The sequence below is a fragment of the Columba livia genome, chromosome 3 (assembly GCF_036013475.1).
Source record: "Columba livia isolate bColLiv1 breed racing homer chromosome 3, bColLiv1.pat.W.v2, whole genome shotgun sequence".
Taxonomy (NCBI): domain Eukaryota; kingdom Metazoa; phylum Chordata; class Aves; order Columbiformes; family Columbidae; genus Columba; species Columba livia.
Window position 1 is genome coordinate 778,452 of NC_088604.1, and position 17,152 is coordinate 795,603.

At 59.0% G+C, this 17,152-nt stretch overlaps 1 protein-coding gene across 11 annotated transcripts in view; it reads left to right on the plus strand.

Moving 5' to 3' along the window:
* DTNB (dystrobrevin beta) overlaps nucleotides 1–17,152 on the plus strand; it is a 181,351-nt gene that overhangs the window by 145,686 nt on the left and 18,513 nt on the right. For all 11 annotated transcript variants that reach the window (XM_065055424.1, XM_065055426.1, XM_065055427.1 and 8 more), the window contains one exon: nucleotides 16,515–16,674. In XM_065055424.1, the coding sequence (XP_064911496.1) occupies nucleotides 16,515–16,674 (160 nt within the window). The remainder of the gene's footprint in view (nucleotides 1–16,514; nucleotides 16,675–17,152) is intronic.

Consider the following 17,152-nt stretch of genomic DNA (forward strand, 5'->3'; position numbering starts at 1 on the left):
TCCAGCGCAGCCACCAAGATGCTGGAGGGAGTGGAGCATCTCCCGTGTGAGGAAAGGCTGAGGGAGCTGGGGCTCTGGAGCTGGACAAGAGGAGACTGAGGGGGGACTCATTCCTGGGGATCAATATGGAAAGGGGGAGTGTCAGGAGGATGGAGCCAGGCTCTTCTGGTGACAACCAGGGACAGGACAAGGGGCAATGGGTGCAAACTGGAACACAGGAGGTTCCACTGCAAGAGGAGAAGCAACTTGTTGGGGGTGAGGGTGTCAGAGCCTGGCCCAGGCTGCCCAGGGGGTTGTGGAGTCTCCTTCTGTGCAGACATTCCAACCCGCCTGGACACCTTCCTGTGTAACCTCCTCTGGGTGTTCCTGCTCCATGGGGGGATTGCACTGGGTGAGCTTTCCAGGGCCCTTCAACCCTGGCACTCTGGGACTCTCTGATTCTGTGTGATTTGGCTCTGACCCCACACAGACCCCCGGGCTGGCTCCTCCAGCTCCATTCTCCAGCCGCGTTAGCGACACCAATGAGTTATTGGGATAAAAGCACCAACTGAGAAGCCTGAAAACAAAACTGGAGTAATTTTGAAAGATAACACTGGCTTTTAGCCTTTGTAACGCAAGTCGGCGAGGGGATCGGGTGGGAATCAGAACCGCGGGGGTCCTGGGAACAGCTGGAAATGGGAGGGAGGGAGGGAGCGCCGTGGGCCCCGCGTGGGGCCCCGCTGGAGGGGCGGCAGCACATGCCCCAGCCGTGGGGAGACGGCGAATGAAAGCAAAAATGTCAGTATTGAAAGGGAGGCGTTCTGTGTGGTAACCGAGATTTTATTGTTTCCTGATCCCTGCGCTGTGTCCCCCAGCTGCGGGGAGTGAGGGGAGTGACAGCAAACAACGTGGCGTGAATGGGGGAGTCCAAACGGCACCGGGGCCGGGGCGGCCGCGCTCGCAGCACCCCAAGGCTGCTGTGATTCAGAAAAAGCCAAGTGATAGCAGAGAGCAGAGGGAGCATCCTCAGGATGGCAACTGCCGCCAAAAGAGCAGAGCTGCCCGTACCCACATCTTCTGCCTTATTGTACCCAGGAAAGAAGGACTGGGTGGCTCGGTGGTAACTGCTGGAAAACATGGGTTCTTCTAAACGGCACCAATGGAGCAGTGGAGCTTTTTCCTCTTCCTCCTCCTTTCGCCTGTCGTAATTCGAGGAGGATCATCCATGTGGCTCTTCTCCTTTATGAGACACAGTGTTTAATTCCACAAGGAGCGCGCGTGGCTCTGCTGCGTGACTCGCTGCCCCATGGGCACCGGAGGCAGGGCAGGCAGGAGAAGGCAGAGGAAGGCAAAGGAAGGCAGAGGAAGGCAAAGGAAGGCAGAGGAAGGCAGGAGAAGGCAGAGGAAGGCAAAGGAAGGCAGAGGAAGGCAAAGGAAGGCAGAGGAAGGCAAAGGAAGGCAGGGGAAGGCAAAGGAAGGCAGAGGAAGGCAAAGGAAGGCAGGGGAAGGCAGGCAGAAGGCAGAGGAAGGCAGGGCAGGCGGAGAAGGCAGGGGAAGGCAGAAGGCAGGGGAAGGCAGAAGGCAGGGGAAGGCAGAAGGCAGGGGAAGGCAGGGCAGGCGGAGAAGGCAGGGGAAGGCAGGGCAGGAGAAGGCAGGCAGAAGGCAGGGGAAGGCAGAAGGCAGGGCTGCCTGCATGGCCGTCACATCCAGCAGAGCCGCAGCAGCTCCTCCGCTTCCATGTGGTTTGAAAATACCTGAAAATACTCACTTGCCTTTAGCATTGGCAGCGAAACTGCATAAAAAGAGCTCTCCCAAAGGCACGGGTTACCCGTGCGGTAGGATTAAAGCTGAAAAAGCAAGTTGTGAAAGAGCTGAGTAGCAGCAGGCGGCTGGCAGGGCAGCGGCGGGAATAGCGCTGCGGCAACATCTCTCCCGTTCTGCAGGAGGATGCGCCGTCCCGCCCGGTGCCGCGGGAGCCGCGGCTGTGCCAGCCCTGCCTGGGCCGAGCCGGTGGCCACGGGGACTCTGCCGCAGTGGTTTTAATTTCACGCTAACGAGTGTATTAATAGCCGTGCCGTGGCCCGGCAGTCCCAGCTGGGTGGGGGGTCACAGCCCGGCAGTCCCAGCTGGGTGGGGGGTCATAGCCCAGCCGCAGCCCCGGCCTGCCACACGGCCCACCAGCTCTGAGCTGCGTCCAGAGGGGAGAGACGCTTCCCAAGCACAGGAGCTGTTAATTAACACTGGGATTCAAACCCAAAGGCTGCTCCGTGCATGGCCTGGCCCCCTCCCCTGTGCGCCCCCCGGCACGCTCGGCCTCGCCGCGCGTTGCCTGCCGCACAGCCCATGCCGTATTGCCGCCCGCTTCGCTGTGTCTAATCTAATTATGTGATTTTGAACAATTAAACGCAAACGCTTCAGTGCGACGGGCGATGTGCTGTCTCATAATCCCATCGCCTCAGCCTGGCCACTGCTCCGCACCAACGGGTTAGTCGGCATCGCCGTGTCGGCATCACTGGGTGGGCGTCACCGAGTCAGCGTCGCCGGGTTGGCATCGCCAGGTTGGCATCACCGGGTGGGCTTAACTGGGTTGGCATTGCTGGGTTGGCATCACCAGGTTGGCATTGCCGGGTGGGCATAACCGCATTGGCATCGCTGGGATGGCATCGCCGGGTTGGCATCTGGGTTGGCGTCACCGGGTTGGTGTCGCTGGGTTGGCATCGCCAGGTTGGCATCGCCGGGTTGGCATCACTGGGTGGGCATCGCTGGGTTGGCATTGTTGGGTTGGCATCACTGGATTGGTGTTGCTGGGTTGGCATCACCAGGTTGGCATCGGCGGGTTGGCATCTCTGGGTTGGTGTTGCTGGGTTGGCGTCACTGGGTTGGCATTGCTGGGTTGGCATCGCTGGGTTGGTGCCGCTGGGTTGGCGTCACCGGGTTGGCATCACCGGATGGGCATCACCAGGTTGGCATCGCCACGTCGGCATCGCGGGGATGGCACAGGAGCAGCCTGGGCCGGGCGGTGGTGGTTGTGCGTTTGTGAGGCGTTCCCGATGCACACGCGCGCCAGCGCTCTGCGTATAGATCCGTGTTTATGTTCCATAGGCGGGTGCCGGGTGCCAGCGCCGCGCCGTGCCGAGCAGGCGTCTGGCGCTGCGTTTCGGAGCAGCGCGTGCACTGGGACCGCGGTGCGTTCACACGGCTGGATGGAGGGGCCTCGTCCCGGCTGCTCCCGCCTGCCACCCCGCACTGGGGAGACTGGGGGGACTGGGGGGACCGGGGGACTTTGGGGAGCAGGGGGACGTGGCCGTCATGTATCTCTCCCTCTGTTGCCATGCAAACAGCCCTGCGTTGGGTTTTAGTCAGAGGATTATATTAATGCTTCAGAAAGGTCGTTAGCCTCCCTGACTAATAAGCCTTCCGTGTATTCCCTGCGTGGCTGTTGTGGGGAAGGGCAGCGCAGGGCCTGTCGGAGCCGGGAGCTCCGGCTGATGTGCCACAGAGGACAGCGAAATTCAATTTGCCTACAAGAACAAGGTTAACGGGACCGATTGGTGGGGGCTCTGATTTAGTTACCTGATTTTCTGCTTTAAATATTTTCATCAAAGAGCATTTGCGGGGGGCGGGGGGGGGGTGTATTATTTTTAGCACACGTTCAGTCAAGCTGGAATTACTCAGGCAGAGGCTGCAATAGTTTCATTTGCAGCATGCGAAAAGGATTTCTTTCTCCTCCGTTTCTGGTTATTTTTAAATTACTAGTGAAAGGGAAAACTGCAAATGGCGATGCAGACCCAAACTCGTGAGGAATCCCTTGTGGTCGCGGTGTTTGACGGCACAGGGGCTGCGCTCGTCCATCCCGACCCCATCCCCTGCCAGAGCTGGAACCACAAGACCAAACGACAAGACCAAACGGTCTCAGCCCAAACCGGCTCAGCAGCATTCCGATATTTATCACGGGTTGAATAAGAGGAAAAGGCAGCAACGGGAGCATCCCCCTCTGCTCGTCCCCTCGCAGCCCCCTCCAGCAAGCTCCATTTCACCCCATGGAGCTGGAGCCGCGGCGGCTGCACGAGCCTCATGCAGAGCAGCTGTACGTTTGGTACGTTTGGGCAAGTTTTCTCCAACATCAGTCGTCAAGGGTTTTCTGTTAAAATAGAAAGACGCGTAGATTGAAATTCCTCTATAGTTCATTATTTCTGTCCTGAATTAATTACTGTTCAGCCTTCCTGCGAGGCACTCAGATTTGCTCTTGGCATCAAGCGGGAGGAGATCGCTGGGGCTGCAGAGAAGGGGATGAGAATTCAAAACTATCCTGAAAAATTGCGGGAATATTTGGAGGAAAAGAAGGATTTGGATTTCAGAACGTAGGAAGGAGCGTCTGCAGGAAAATCAGCCGAGCAAATACGCACTGCAGAGCAGGGCCGGCTGTGCTGCGGGACCATGGCACCATTCCTTCCATCAGCCTCTTTGCCTTCAACCATTGGAGAAAAGAATCACAGAAGCACTTTGATCAGAAGAGACTCTCAAGTTCATCCAGCCATTCCCCACCCCTGTCCCTGCCCCATGTCCTGAGAACCTCCTGTCCGTCTGTCCAGCCCTCCAGGGCTGGTGACTCCAGCACTGCCCTGGGCAGCCTGTTCCAATGCCCCACAGCCCTTTGGGGAAGAAATTGTTCCCCACACCCAACCTCAACCTCCCCTGGTGCAACTTTGGGGTTCACCATCCCCACAGCCCAGCCCCCTGTTCCATGCCCATCCTGTGGTCCCACCTGCAGTGGGAGGTTGATCCGCTCTCCACGAAGCTGCGGCAGGTCCCGGCTCATCCTGGCCCAACCACCGGGTCACCCACAAGGCCCAGCTTTGTTAATCTGGAGACGAGGGGCCGGGCCGCAGGGGTTGAAGGGCTCAAGGCATTGACGAAGGTCACAGCACAAGGAGGGAAGAGCTGCCGTCCCCCGTGGGCCGGGCCGGGCCGCGGGCTCCGCTTGCTGGAAACTTGGTTTAGGAGTTTCGTTTAGGCTCTAGGAAAATCTGAATGGAGAGGTTTTTGAAAGCGTGTCGGATAAACATGTGTCAGGCGGGGATTATGAGGAGCGGATCCAGCTGTGGTGCACAGGGTGGACGAGGTGTTTTCTTGCAGCTGTGTTTTCCTGGGATTCTCTTCCTTTCTGCATCAGCAAATAACGGCATTTCCCTGCAGCTCACCCTCTGCAAACAGCGGCTTCCGTAGCTCCTGACTGCAGGAAAAGCAGCTGAAATTGCAGCAAACACACGTTACTTCCATTACTTCTAGTTGCAGGATTTGCTGTAGCTCCTCAGCGTGTTGGTTGCACAAGGCACCGCTGCAGAGCGGCTCCAGCTGCGCGCTGGGTGCGTGGCCATGCACAGCGAGCCCCTGCTGCAGCCACGGGGACAGCCGGGGGACAGGGGGACAGGCGGGACAGCCACGGGGACAGGCGGGACAGCCAAGTGGACAGGCGGGGCAGCCAAGGGGACAGGCAGGACAGCCAGGGGGACAGGTGGGACAGCCAGGGGGAGAGCCGGGACAGCCACGGGGACAGGCGGGACAGCCAGGGGGACAGCCAGGGGGACAGGCGGGACAGGCACGGGGACAGGCGGGACAGCCAGGGGGACAGGCGGGACAGCCACGGGGACAGGCGAGACAGCCAGGGGGACAGGCGGGACAGCCAGGGGGACAGCCGGGACAGCCAGGGGGACAGGGGGGACAGCCAAGGGGACAGGGGGGACAGCCAGGGGGACAGGGGGGACAGCCAGGGGGACAGGCGGGACAGCCAGGGGGACAGGGGGGACAGCCAGGGGGACAGCCGGGACAGCCAGGGGGACAGGCGGGACAGCCAGGGGGACAGGCAGGACAGCCAAGGGGACAGGCGGGACAGGCAGGGGGACAGCCAAGGGGACAGCCGGGACAGCCAGGGGGACAGGCGGGACAGCCAGGGGGACAGGCGGGACAGCCAGGGGGACAGCCAAGGGGACAGGGGGGACAGCCAAGGGGACAGCCGGGACAGCCAGGGGGACAGGCGGGACAGCCAAGGGGACAGGCGGGACAGCCAGGGGGACAGGGGGGACAGCCAGGGGGACAGCCGGGACAGCCAGGGGGACAGGCGGGACAGCCAGGGGGACGGGGGGACAGCCAAGGGGACAGCCGGGACAGCCAGGGGGACAGGCGGGACAGCCAGGGGGACAGGGGGCACAGCCGAGGGGGCAGGCGGGACAGCCAAGGGGACAGGGGGGACAGCCAAGGGGACAGGGGGGACAGCCAGGGGGACAGGCGGGACAGCCAAGGGGACAGGGGGGACAGCCAAGGGGACAGGCAGGACAGCCGGGGGACAGGGGGGACAGCCAGGGGGACAGGCGGGACAGCCAAGTGTGCGTGCAAACTGCAAAACAACAGGGAGAATGATGCCGGCGAGTGTTGGAAAGTAAAATGTGGGAAAGCAAGATGGGCAGTTCCAGCCACCTGGATGATAAAGGCAGATCAGTACTAACATGACCATCTGAACAGTCAAAGACATCATACTAGCATAATAATATATGAAAGGCCTTGGACAGATTACTTTGAAGTACGTTTCTCATAATTGTAAAGAGTGTTAGCCCAGACTCGTGAGAATGGTACCGGATAACCGCCCCAAGTGCATGGGATGTGTGAATGTCCTTGGGCTTGGTCTGTGAATGAGTGGAAATACAAGTGAGACAAACATCACATGAGTTTAGTGTGTTCTTAATAACAATTAGTGGAAAAACACCTTTTGTAAACATCTTAGTCCAGGCCTGTACCTGTAGATCCTATAAATTGTCAATGGTGAATAAAGAAGGCAGCCTAGGCCTAGGTCAGCTCTCTGCTAGGCCAGGCTCTGCGCTCCTTCCTGAACAAGGTCTCTGCCTCTGCGTGAATCTCTGTCTGCGTCCCGGTGTGCGTCGTCCCTAATGGCTGTGAGTGTGTGAGCCCTGGAGGCTCTTCGTCGAGCAGTGTGCTTGGCGGCGACCACCCAGTCGGGGTGCACAGCACCGGCAGGATGCGGGCAACACGTCGCTCTGAAGGCCAAACCCAAGCCACCTCCCATGGGACGTGCCCGTCGTGGTGCATCTTTTCACATTCTTTTGCCTGATCTGTGCAAAATGCGCTTTTCTGCTGCTGCCGCTGCCTGCTGCGTGCTTATTTCATCCGAAAGTCACGCATGGCTAAATCAAACGCCTTACGAGGAATATTACTTCTCCATAATTATCCTCATCAATAAAACTCGTAATCTTCTCAAGGAAGGAAATCAAGTGTTATTTGGCAAGGAGCGTTTTCAGCAAAACCGACTTGTCTGACCTCTGCTGCTTTTCTGTCGTGTGCTCCTCGTTGTGAAGGACTCGGTGCGCTGGCCGGCGCGGCCGCGGGCCGGGATCACCGGCCGCCCAACCCGCCCGCCCTGCGCCGCCGCGTGCTGCGCGGTGAAACCTTTGCGCTCTTCGGGACTCATAAATCCCCCCAATATTTCGGGAAGTTTCTGAGCAGGATTAACCTCAGCACGAGGAGCGTCTCAGCTCGTTCTTCAGGTTCCTGGGTGCTGTTTCTTGGCTCGGCTCGGCCCCAAAGCGAGCGGAGGAACGCGAGGGCACGGCGGCTTCGGGGATGGGTGTACGCGTGGGATTTTGGACACAAATGCTGTGGGCTTAGACAGAGGACCTACACATCCGTGGAAAGAATAACTTAATTTCCTACTTGACAGGTTTTCTGGTGAAATACGCAGCCAAGGGGCTCGGTTTGGTGCACCCCAGCCCTCAACTGAGGAGACTGAGGGGGGACTCATTCCTGGGGATCAAGATGGAAAGGGGGAGTGTCAGGAGGATGGAGCCAGGCTCTTCTGGTGACAACCAGTGACAGGACAAGGGGCAATGGGTACAAACTGGGGGAGAACACCTGGGCCAGAGCTGTGTGATCCCGAGGAAGCCCCTGCACGTGGGGAAGGGCTCCGGTTCCTTCCAGAGAACAGGGTGAAGGCTCTGGAGCCGCGGCAGCTCCGGCGCCATCCCATCGCTGTCAGGTGAAGCCAATGGAGAGTGCAGTGAACGGGAATTAGATGCTGAACGTCCCAATGCGCAGATGAGAAACCCATCGCCATTTCACTTTCTAACCCAGCCCCTGCTGTTCTGGGGGGCCGTTTGACACCCCAGACGCGCTTTGTCTCCTGCGCAGGGATGCAGAACAAAAAGGGAGAGTTGTAGCCCCTGTGTTCGTATTCTGGGGTTTGTTCGTATTCTGGGGTTTGTTCTGCTTCTGCCATGCTCTCTGGAGTTGGTTATTTGAGGCACGATGGGATGTTTACCTGTCTAAATCATTTCTCTGAAAACTCTTAGCTCTTCGGGTTTAGACATATACAAGATCCATTTTATTCTGATCTATTTGCAGGCACATGTTACATAATAAAATGCATTAAAATCAACGTCTGTTTCTTGCAAAGCAAGATTTCTTAGTTTCTCAGTGAGCATCTAGATTGCAGAGATGTGGGGCCTTCTGGGGGTCTTGAGCTCGGCTTTAAGCACGGAGCAGGATTGCTGCTGGCACTAGATCAGGTTAGGTCTGGCTTCACGTAGGCAGAGCTTTGAAAGGCACTGAGGGTGGGGTCCCGTACGTCTGTGCTGACTCCCCAGTGCCTGTGTCCTACAAAACCCTCTGGTGAGGGTGGTGTGTGAGCGGTTGTGTTCAGCCTGGAGAGAGGAGCAAAGAGGATATCCAGCTGTAATTGTCTCCTAATGGGTGACCAAGGGAAAGCAGAGCCAGAGTCTTCTTGGCGGTGCCAGAGGAAGCGAGAGGCGACGGTCACACCTCGGCGGGGGTGGGAGGGACCCCCTGAGTGGTTAAAGGCTGGAACAGGCTGCCCGAGGGCTCTGGGATCTCCCTTTTGGGGGATTTTCAAAGATGAAGAAGACCCCGAGCAACACTGAGAAGTTCACCTTGCTCGGTAGAGGAGGTTGGACCAGACGTCCTCTGAGGCTCCTTTCCAATGCTTTTGTCATCCCATTCTCCTTTGAAACCCTCCTGTCGTGGCGCTGGCAGGAAGTTTGGCGGCAGGTCACCAGAGAGGTGGGGGAGCTCCAGTTGAGCTGCAGGGACAAGGGAGGAGGTGCTGCAGCCGTGTGTTGTGTCCCTGCTCAAAGCTGCTCACTGCCCTGCACTGGCTTTGGTGCACGGACCAGAGCTCTGCCTCTTTTCTACAGGAAATGTTCAGGGCTTTTTAGGTTAAGCCTCACAAGTCTTGTGTACAAGACTTGATAAGCTGGGGCAAATAAATCGATGTCAGCTCCCAAACATTTCAGGAGCTGGGTCAGAGGTTTCCTCCGTTGTTTTTCTGAATTGAAATCCATCTTCCGTGTCCCCCAGGTGCAGTTTCGGGCAGCACATGCGATGAGTCAGTAACCACCAGGGTGTTCTGAGGCTGCACGTCCAGCAGAGTCGCAGAGGAGTTTACAAACGCCTTCAGATCCACCTCTGCTCTGTTTACAAACACATCCCCAGTTTCCCGTCCCGTGGGCGCTGCGGCGCTGGCCGAGCAGGAGCAGAGCCGAGCACGGCCCCATGGGGTCAGCCGGTCAGAGGGGTTCTCCTGCCCCTCTGCTCTGCCCTGGGGAGACCACACCTGGAATATTGTGTCCAGCTGTGGCCCCTCAGTTCCAGCAGGACAGGGAACTGCTGGAGAGAGTCCAGCGCAGGGCAACCAAGAAGCTGAAGGGAGTGGAGCATCTCCCGTGTGAGGAAAGGCTGAGGGAGCTGGGGCTCTGGAGCTGGACAAGAGGAGACTGAGGGGGGACTCATTCCTGGGGATCAAGATGGAAAGGGGGAGTGTCAGGAGGATGGAGCCAGGCTCTTCTGGTGACAACCAGGGACAGGACAAGGGGCAATGGGTGCAAACTGGAACACAGGAGGTTCCACTGCAAGAGGAGAAGCAACTTGTTGGGGTGAGGGTGGCAGAGCCTGGCCCAGGCTGCCCAGGGAGGTTGTGGAGTCTCCTTCTGTGCAGACATTCCAACCCGCCTGGACACCTTCCTGTGTAACCTCATCTGGGTGTTCCTGCTCCATGGGGGGATTGCACTGGGTGAGCTTTCCAGGGCCCTCCAGCCCCTGACATCCTGTGATTCTGGGATTCTGTGTGCACCGCTGTCTTTACCGGCAAGGCTGCAGAAGCACTTGGATGTGCTGGGAGAGGAGACGCTGGAACAAGAGCCACAGCACAGGGTCACTTCAGCAGCCTGAGAAACCACAGGGGGAGCCTCAGCTCCGCTATTTGTCAGACCTTGCACCATTCCTTCCATCACCCTCTTTGCCTTCAACCATTGGAGAAAAGAATCACAGAAGCATTTTGGTTGGAAAAGCCCCACAAGCTCATCCAGCCATTCCCCACCCCTGGCACTGCCCCATGTCCTGAGAACCTCATGTCCGTCTGTCCAACCCTCCAGGGCTCGTGACTCCAGCACTGCCCTGGGCAGCCTGTTCCAATGCCCCACAGCCCTTTGGGGAAGAAATTGTTCCCAGATCCAACCTCAGCCTCCCCTGGTGCAACTTGAGGCCGTTTCCTCTGCTCCTGGCGCTTGTTCCTGGGGAGCAGAGCCCGACCCCCCTGGCTCCAAGCTCCTTTCAGGCAGTTCAGAGATCAGAAGGTCTCCCCTCAGCTCCTGTTCTCCAGCTGAACCCCCAGGCCTTAGGAATGAAGGAAGGTTGGGAGAGTGATTTATTGACCCCCTCAGCAATTCCTTCCCATTGGGCTCCTGTTAGTGCCCGTGAGCTGTCTTGGGACTGTCCTGGTTCACATCCCATGGCTGCAGGGGCTCGGCTGCCCCACACGGCAGCATCGGGGGTGTGAGGGGGCTGCCGTTGGTCCTGGGGGTTGCCATTGGTCATGGGGGTTGCCATTGGTCATGGAGGTTGCTGTTGGTCATGGGGGCTGTTGTTGGTCATGGGGGTTGCCATTGGTCGTGGGGGTTGCTCTTGGTCATGGGGGTTGCCATTGGTCATGGGGCTTGTCATTGGTCATGGGGGCTGCTGTTGGTCATGGGGGCTGCTGTTGGTCTGTGGGGGTTGCCATTGGTCATGGGGCTTGTCATTGGTCATGGGGGCTGCTGTCGCTCATGGGGGTTGCTGTTGGTCCATGGGGGCTGCCATTGTTTGCAGGCGTTGCTGTTGGTCATGGGGGTTGCTGTTGTTCTGCGGGGGTTGCTGTTGGTCCATGGGGGCCGCTGTTTGTGGCAGGGGCTGCCACGGCCGGCTGGGCTCCCCGCTGCTCCCTCCACCTCCGCCCCAGGTGTCTGTCACGCTTGCTCGGTCATTAAAGTGCTTTCTAGGACAGGGCTGGTTTCCGGCTGTGCAGGGCCAGCCCAGCTGTGGGTGCGGCTCCGTGTCACCATCCGTGTGTCACCATCCGTGTGTCACCATCCGCGTCCTCGGCTCTTCCCCATGTCCCCTTGGGTCACCCCTGGGCTCCTGCGTCCCACAGGTGACGCGCTGCCCGAGCCGTGGCCGAGGGACACCAGCCGTGCGAAGGGCTGGAAACACCAGCTCACACTCCTATTTCTGCTTTCTGTAGGTGTGCGCATCGCAGTCTCGGGTCACGCAGCATTTTCCATGCGCATCATTTTTCCACAGTACTCATCATTCGGTGCAGAGCATGTTAAGACTATGTGCCCTATGTAAAGCAGGAGAAGAAAGATCAATATGTAAAATATATTTGTTTTATTTTACTGTATTTTATTTTAGTTTTATATTTTTTTTAGATTTTATCTGGAGGTAGAGAAGAACAGATATGGCAGGTGGTGGAGACCCACGTGCAGCCCTGACCCCGGGCAGTGCCGTTCCCGCTCCCGCGGGTGTGTGTGATGTGCATCCCTGCACTGGGAGCAGCTCCAGCCCTGCATTTTTGCTTCAGCGTGACCTGCAGAGTCTGTTCAGAAGGTCCCACCCAAGCTGTGTGCAGCAGCGAACACCCCACACATACCCTGGGGTTGCTGCTGAGGTTGAATCGACATGTATTGGCTTGCAGTTTGGTGAATGCATGGTTACAGCTTCACTGTGGACTCGGTCGTTGTTCCTTCCTCCCCAAAGCCCCTGTCCGTCGTGCCCGCGATGCCGGGGCTGCTCCTGGGGTCTCAGCTCTGCAGCGAGGGTTCCTGCTTCTCCTCACTCCTTTGGTGCCCGGTTTGTTGGGCCGGGAAAGCTCCATCAGTGCTCCAGCTGCACCAGTTCTGCCATGAGCACAAATGAATCAGCATCCCCAGGGATGCTCCATTCTCCGTTCAGCCCGGAGAGGCTGGTCCAGGTCTCCTGATGCATCCGAGACCTGGCCAGGTGTCATCTCCACGCATGAACAACGTGGCCATCTGATAGGGACCATGGCCTCAGATCTCCCAAGGAATCATCCATTATCAGATTCTTTCTTTCCTCCTGGAGATGTGAAGGTGGAGGGTTTGCAGCAGCCCCTGCCAGCTCACCCCTGCCCGTGGCGTTTCCCACCCCGATGCCACACAAGAAGGTTTGGTGTCGGTGCTGGCCGGGAGCTTCATCCATCGTCCGGTCAGTGAGACGGGTCTCCTTGGCCGGGAGCTCCAGCCCAGGTCACCCCATGAGCTTTGCTTGCTTCTGCTTTTCCAGTTCTCTCCCTCATCCCCCTGGTGGGGAGGGCACGAGCGGCTGGTGGGGGCTCGGTCACCGGCTGGGACCAAGCCACCAGTGCCGTTACTGGGGTCGGTGTGGTCCCAGTGCAGTTACTGGAGGTCCCAGTGCAGTTACTGGAGCCTGTGAGGTCCCAGTGCAGTTACTGGAGCCTGTGAGGTCCCAGTGCAGTGGAGCCCATGGGGTCCCAGTGCAGCTACTGGAGCCCATGGGGTCCCAGTGGGGATACTGCTGCCCATGATGTCCCAGTGCAGTAACTGAAGCCCACGGGGTCCCAGTGCAGCTCTGAGCACACCAGTGGCCATGGAGCTGCCACCCTGCGGTCCCCACCAGCAGCCCCACTCCCAGCTGGTGTTGGGGACAGACCAGATGTGTTTCTTGTGATTTTCAAGCCTTCGCTGAACCGAAACCTCTCAGATCCTCCTGCGTGGCCGGCGTCGCGGGGCTGGGTGTGTGAGCACGGGGGGACACACAGCCCTGCCCGGAGCTGCTCTGTGGGGACACATTGCTGTGTGTGCTCTCGCCAGCTGTTCCCCACATTCCTGCGGGTCCCAGAAACTGCGTGGTCGCGGGGCCAGGGATGTTCCCAGCCCCAGTCGCTGCCGTATGCGAATCACCATGGCCCATCTGCCTGCCCAGGGCTTAAAAAAATGAATCCAAGTGCTTGGGCTCTTACTCTAAGAATACAGATGGAGACGGCATCTCAGAGGTAAAGGACAGTGCAAAAGAGGTTTCCCTCCCGAAGGCTCTGTGTGCGCGGGGTGTCTGGGCGCTGTCGCTGCCGCCGTGGGCGTTTCTGGGGGTCACGGTCTCCCCATAGCCCAAGGAACCAGCACATCTGCAAAAACCAGTGTGGGCCAGATGTGGAGATGGGTGGGATGGGTCAAGTTTGCCGCGCGGGGTGAAATCTGTCCCTCGCAGCGCGGGCAAGCGTGCTTTGGGGATGGGGTCGGCAGGGACACCTCACCCCAGTAATGGAGCTCTTGCTTTTCCACATAACAAACCCTCTCGGTGGCGTTTTGTTTGCAGTCCCTCTCACACCTGCCACTGCCAGTGGGTCCTGGGTGGAGGTGCAGCCTGGGGAACGGGCTCCAAAACAGGAAACACCCCCTGGCCCCTCCGGCTGCCCCCCGGGGACGGGAGCTGCAGCTCATCGGCCTCGGCGCGGCGCTGCCGCTGGGTTTCCTCCTGGTGTTCACTGGGGTTCACGCGTGGGCCGTTTTCCCTCGTCTCCCGGTGTTCACCCAGGTTCACGCATGGGTGTTCTCCCTCGTCTGGGCAGCCGAACTGAGTGTGGCGGAGGGCGGGCTGAGCCGGTTCCCCGCGCCGCGCCGTGGGCGGCGATGGCCGTGCCTCGCGGCTGGGCTGGGCGCCGGGCAGCGGGCAGGCAGCTCGTGACACCGCTTTATGCAAATTCAGGCACTCCTGCCTGTTTCTGTGCATTTTTAGGACGTTTTCAAGGGTTTTGTGTGAGGTTTCGGTGCCGGGCGGGGAAGTTGCGGGTGTTGCATGTGCATTTTCTAATGATTTTACCTTCAACAGATGTCGTGTCCCTCCTGCAGCCCTCTCCTCTGCAAAACCCGTGTCACAAGGACATTTTACTCACTTCTTTTAGTCCCCATATCACTAATGCAGTTTCGAAATGACAATTTTACACATGACTAGGTTTTCATGTTAATACAAATATCAGCTTTGGGCTGGCAGGGATTAGCTGGAGCTGCGTGGTCCCCAGGTCACCCCGAGCAGTGTCCCCTGCGTGGGACACGGGACCCTGGAGCCGGGCAGCACCCGATGTGACAACCGGTGAAATGTGGCGGTGATAGATGTCAGGGAGCAGTTGTGCTGGGCGCTGGCGGTGTCACCGATGCACAGGGTGCTGGCGGTGTCACCGATGCAGAGGGTGCTGGTGGTGTCACCAATGCACAGGGTGCTGGCGGTGTCACCGATGCAGAGGGTGCTGGTGGTGTCACCAATGCACAGGGTGCTGGCGGTGTCACCGATGCAGAGGGTGCTGGCGGTGTCACCGATGCAGAGGGTGCTGGTGGTGTCACCAATGCACAGGGTGCTGGCGGTGTCACCGATGCAGAGGGTGCTGCCGGTGTGACTGATGCGGACGGTGATGCTGGTGTCACCGATGTGGAGGATGCTGGTGGTGTCACCAGTGCAGAGTCTGCTGCCGGTGTCACCAACGCAGAGGGTGCTGGCAGTGTCACCACTGCACAGGGTGCTGGCGGTGTCACTGATGTGGAGGGTGCTGGCGGTGTCACCAATACACAGGGTGCTGGCAGTGTCACCACTGCACAGGGTGCTGGCGGTGTCACTGATGTGGAGGGTGCTGGCGGTGTCACCAATACACAGGGTGCTGGCCGTGTCACCAGTGCAGAGGGCGCTGGTGGTGTCACCGATGCACAGGGTGCTGCCGGTGTCATTGCGCCATCGCCGCCGCGCCGGCCGGGTTGCCCCGGTAACTGATGCACGTCAAAGGCAGCAAACGATGCACGGGCTTTAAAATGCGGAGTGAGCGCACGGCACAAACAGCCGGTGTTTGCTCAGGGGGCCACGCGGCTGCTGCCTCTCGTCGGGCGCTGGGTTACGAGCAGCTCACTGTTAATCAAGGGCAGCACAGGGACCGTGCCGAAATATCAATACGGTGACAGATCGTAAAGCCGTGCGGCAGAGCACCAGAACCCAGCCCTGGGAGCTCTGCGCTGGAGCAAGAGGGTCGGGAGGCTGTTGCAACACACGAGTGGCTGCAGAGAGCAGATTATTGACAATGTGATGCTGTGCGCATTCAAAGCACTTGTCAGGATGGCCGGTGCTCCGGGCAGGGGACATTGTCCCCAGGCAGTGAGGATGGATGGGGAGGGAGGTGGGACCCGAGAGAGGTGGGGACATCTCTGCAAATGTCCTTCGGCACCCGGCATTGCTCGGTGTCCGCCTCCCTGCTCTCTGCCAGCGCCACACGCAGGGTGCTTCGTGAGATCATTTTTGGAAGCACGGAGCCAATAAGCGCATGTCGTCATCTGTATTTGTATCCTGTCCCTGCCCATCAGCCTCAGGTTGGGCTGCGGAGCCTTTGCTGGGGCAGCAGCTGCGCTGAGCTGGGCAGTTTTGCCCAAGTGAATATTACAGCAGTTTCCTCTGAGCCTTCAAATGCCAGAGAACAAAAATAAATCTGGTGTATTTGTTTGCGATTTGCTCTGAAGTTCAGCAGATGCCGAGGAGGTGGGCAGCACCTGGAGGACCCTGCAGGGAGCTCCAGGGTTTGCTCCGGGAGGCTCCGGCACCCGCCGCACAACGGTGCTCGAGAGGCTCCTGGAGCAGCACAGGGAGGGCTTGGCTGGAAGGAAATGTAAAATTAAAAGCTTTTAAAAATCACTATTTTAGCAATGAACAAAAATATATGAAATGTATAAAAATCAGTTAGAAAAGGGGATGGACCTTCAGCAGAGCCCGGGTGGCACCGCGGAGCTGTGGGCTCCGTCACGGCCGCCCGTGGGAGGAGGGCAGACGCCGAGCGGCTGGCGGGTCCTTGTGGAGCCCGGGCTGGTTCGGTCACTCCGTGTCCTGGGATTTATTCGATGTCTGGTGACACGGGCAGCTCGCAGAATGGGGCCGCGGGTCCGACGCTGTGAGGACCACGTGCAGCCCAACCCGGTGCTGCCACCACGGCGTGACACTGGCACCAGCGTGCCACCACCGCGGGGCCCTCTCACAGCACCCGCGTGCATCACGTATTACTCAAATGGAGAGTTTTGGTGAAGCATTTTCCCTTAAGCGTGCTGGTTTTGGGGTTTTTTTTTACAGAATTATTTTTAGATGCTGACCCAGAAAGAAGTGTTTGCCGTTAGTGATGTGTGTGTGTCTCCGCGCAGGCGCAGGCCGCCGGCTCGGCGCACTCCTCGCCCACCCACGGCACCGGCCGCCCCTTGCCCGTGCCCGTCAGATCCACCTCGGCCGGCTCCACCCCGACCCACGGCCCGCAGGACGCGCTGCCCGGCACCGGGGGAGACGCGCAGGACGCGTTCACGCCAGGTGAGTGTCACGACGAGCAGAACCGCGGCCGTGGCGATCCGGTGTGAACCAGGGGACGCTCAGACTGCGTGTACGGAAGCAATTGTTTGTGCTGAGGGTGCTGAGAGCCTGGCCCAGGTTGCCCAGAGAGGTGGGTTGAGAGTTGGCCAGAGAGTTGGGGCTCTTTAGTCTGGACAAGAGGACACTGAGGGGTGACTCATTCCTGGGGATCAAGATGGAAAGGGGGAGTGTCAGGAGGATGGAGCCAGGCTCTTCTGGTGACAACCAGGGACAGGACAAGGGGCAATGGGTGCAAACTGGAACACAGGAGGTTCCACTGCAAGAGGAGAAGCAACTTGTTGGGGGTGAGGGTGGCAGAGCCTGGCCCAGGCTGCCCAGGGGGTTGTGGAGTCTCCTTCTGTGCAGACATTCCAACCCGCCTGGACACCTTCCTGTGTAACCTCATCTGGGTGTTCCTGCTCCGGGGGGATTGCACTGG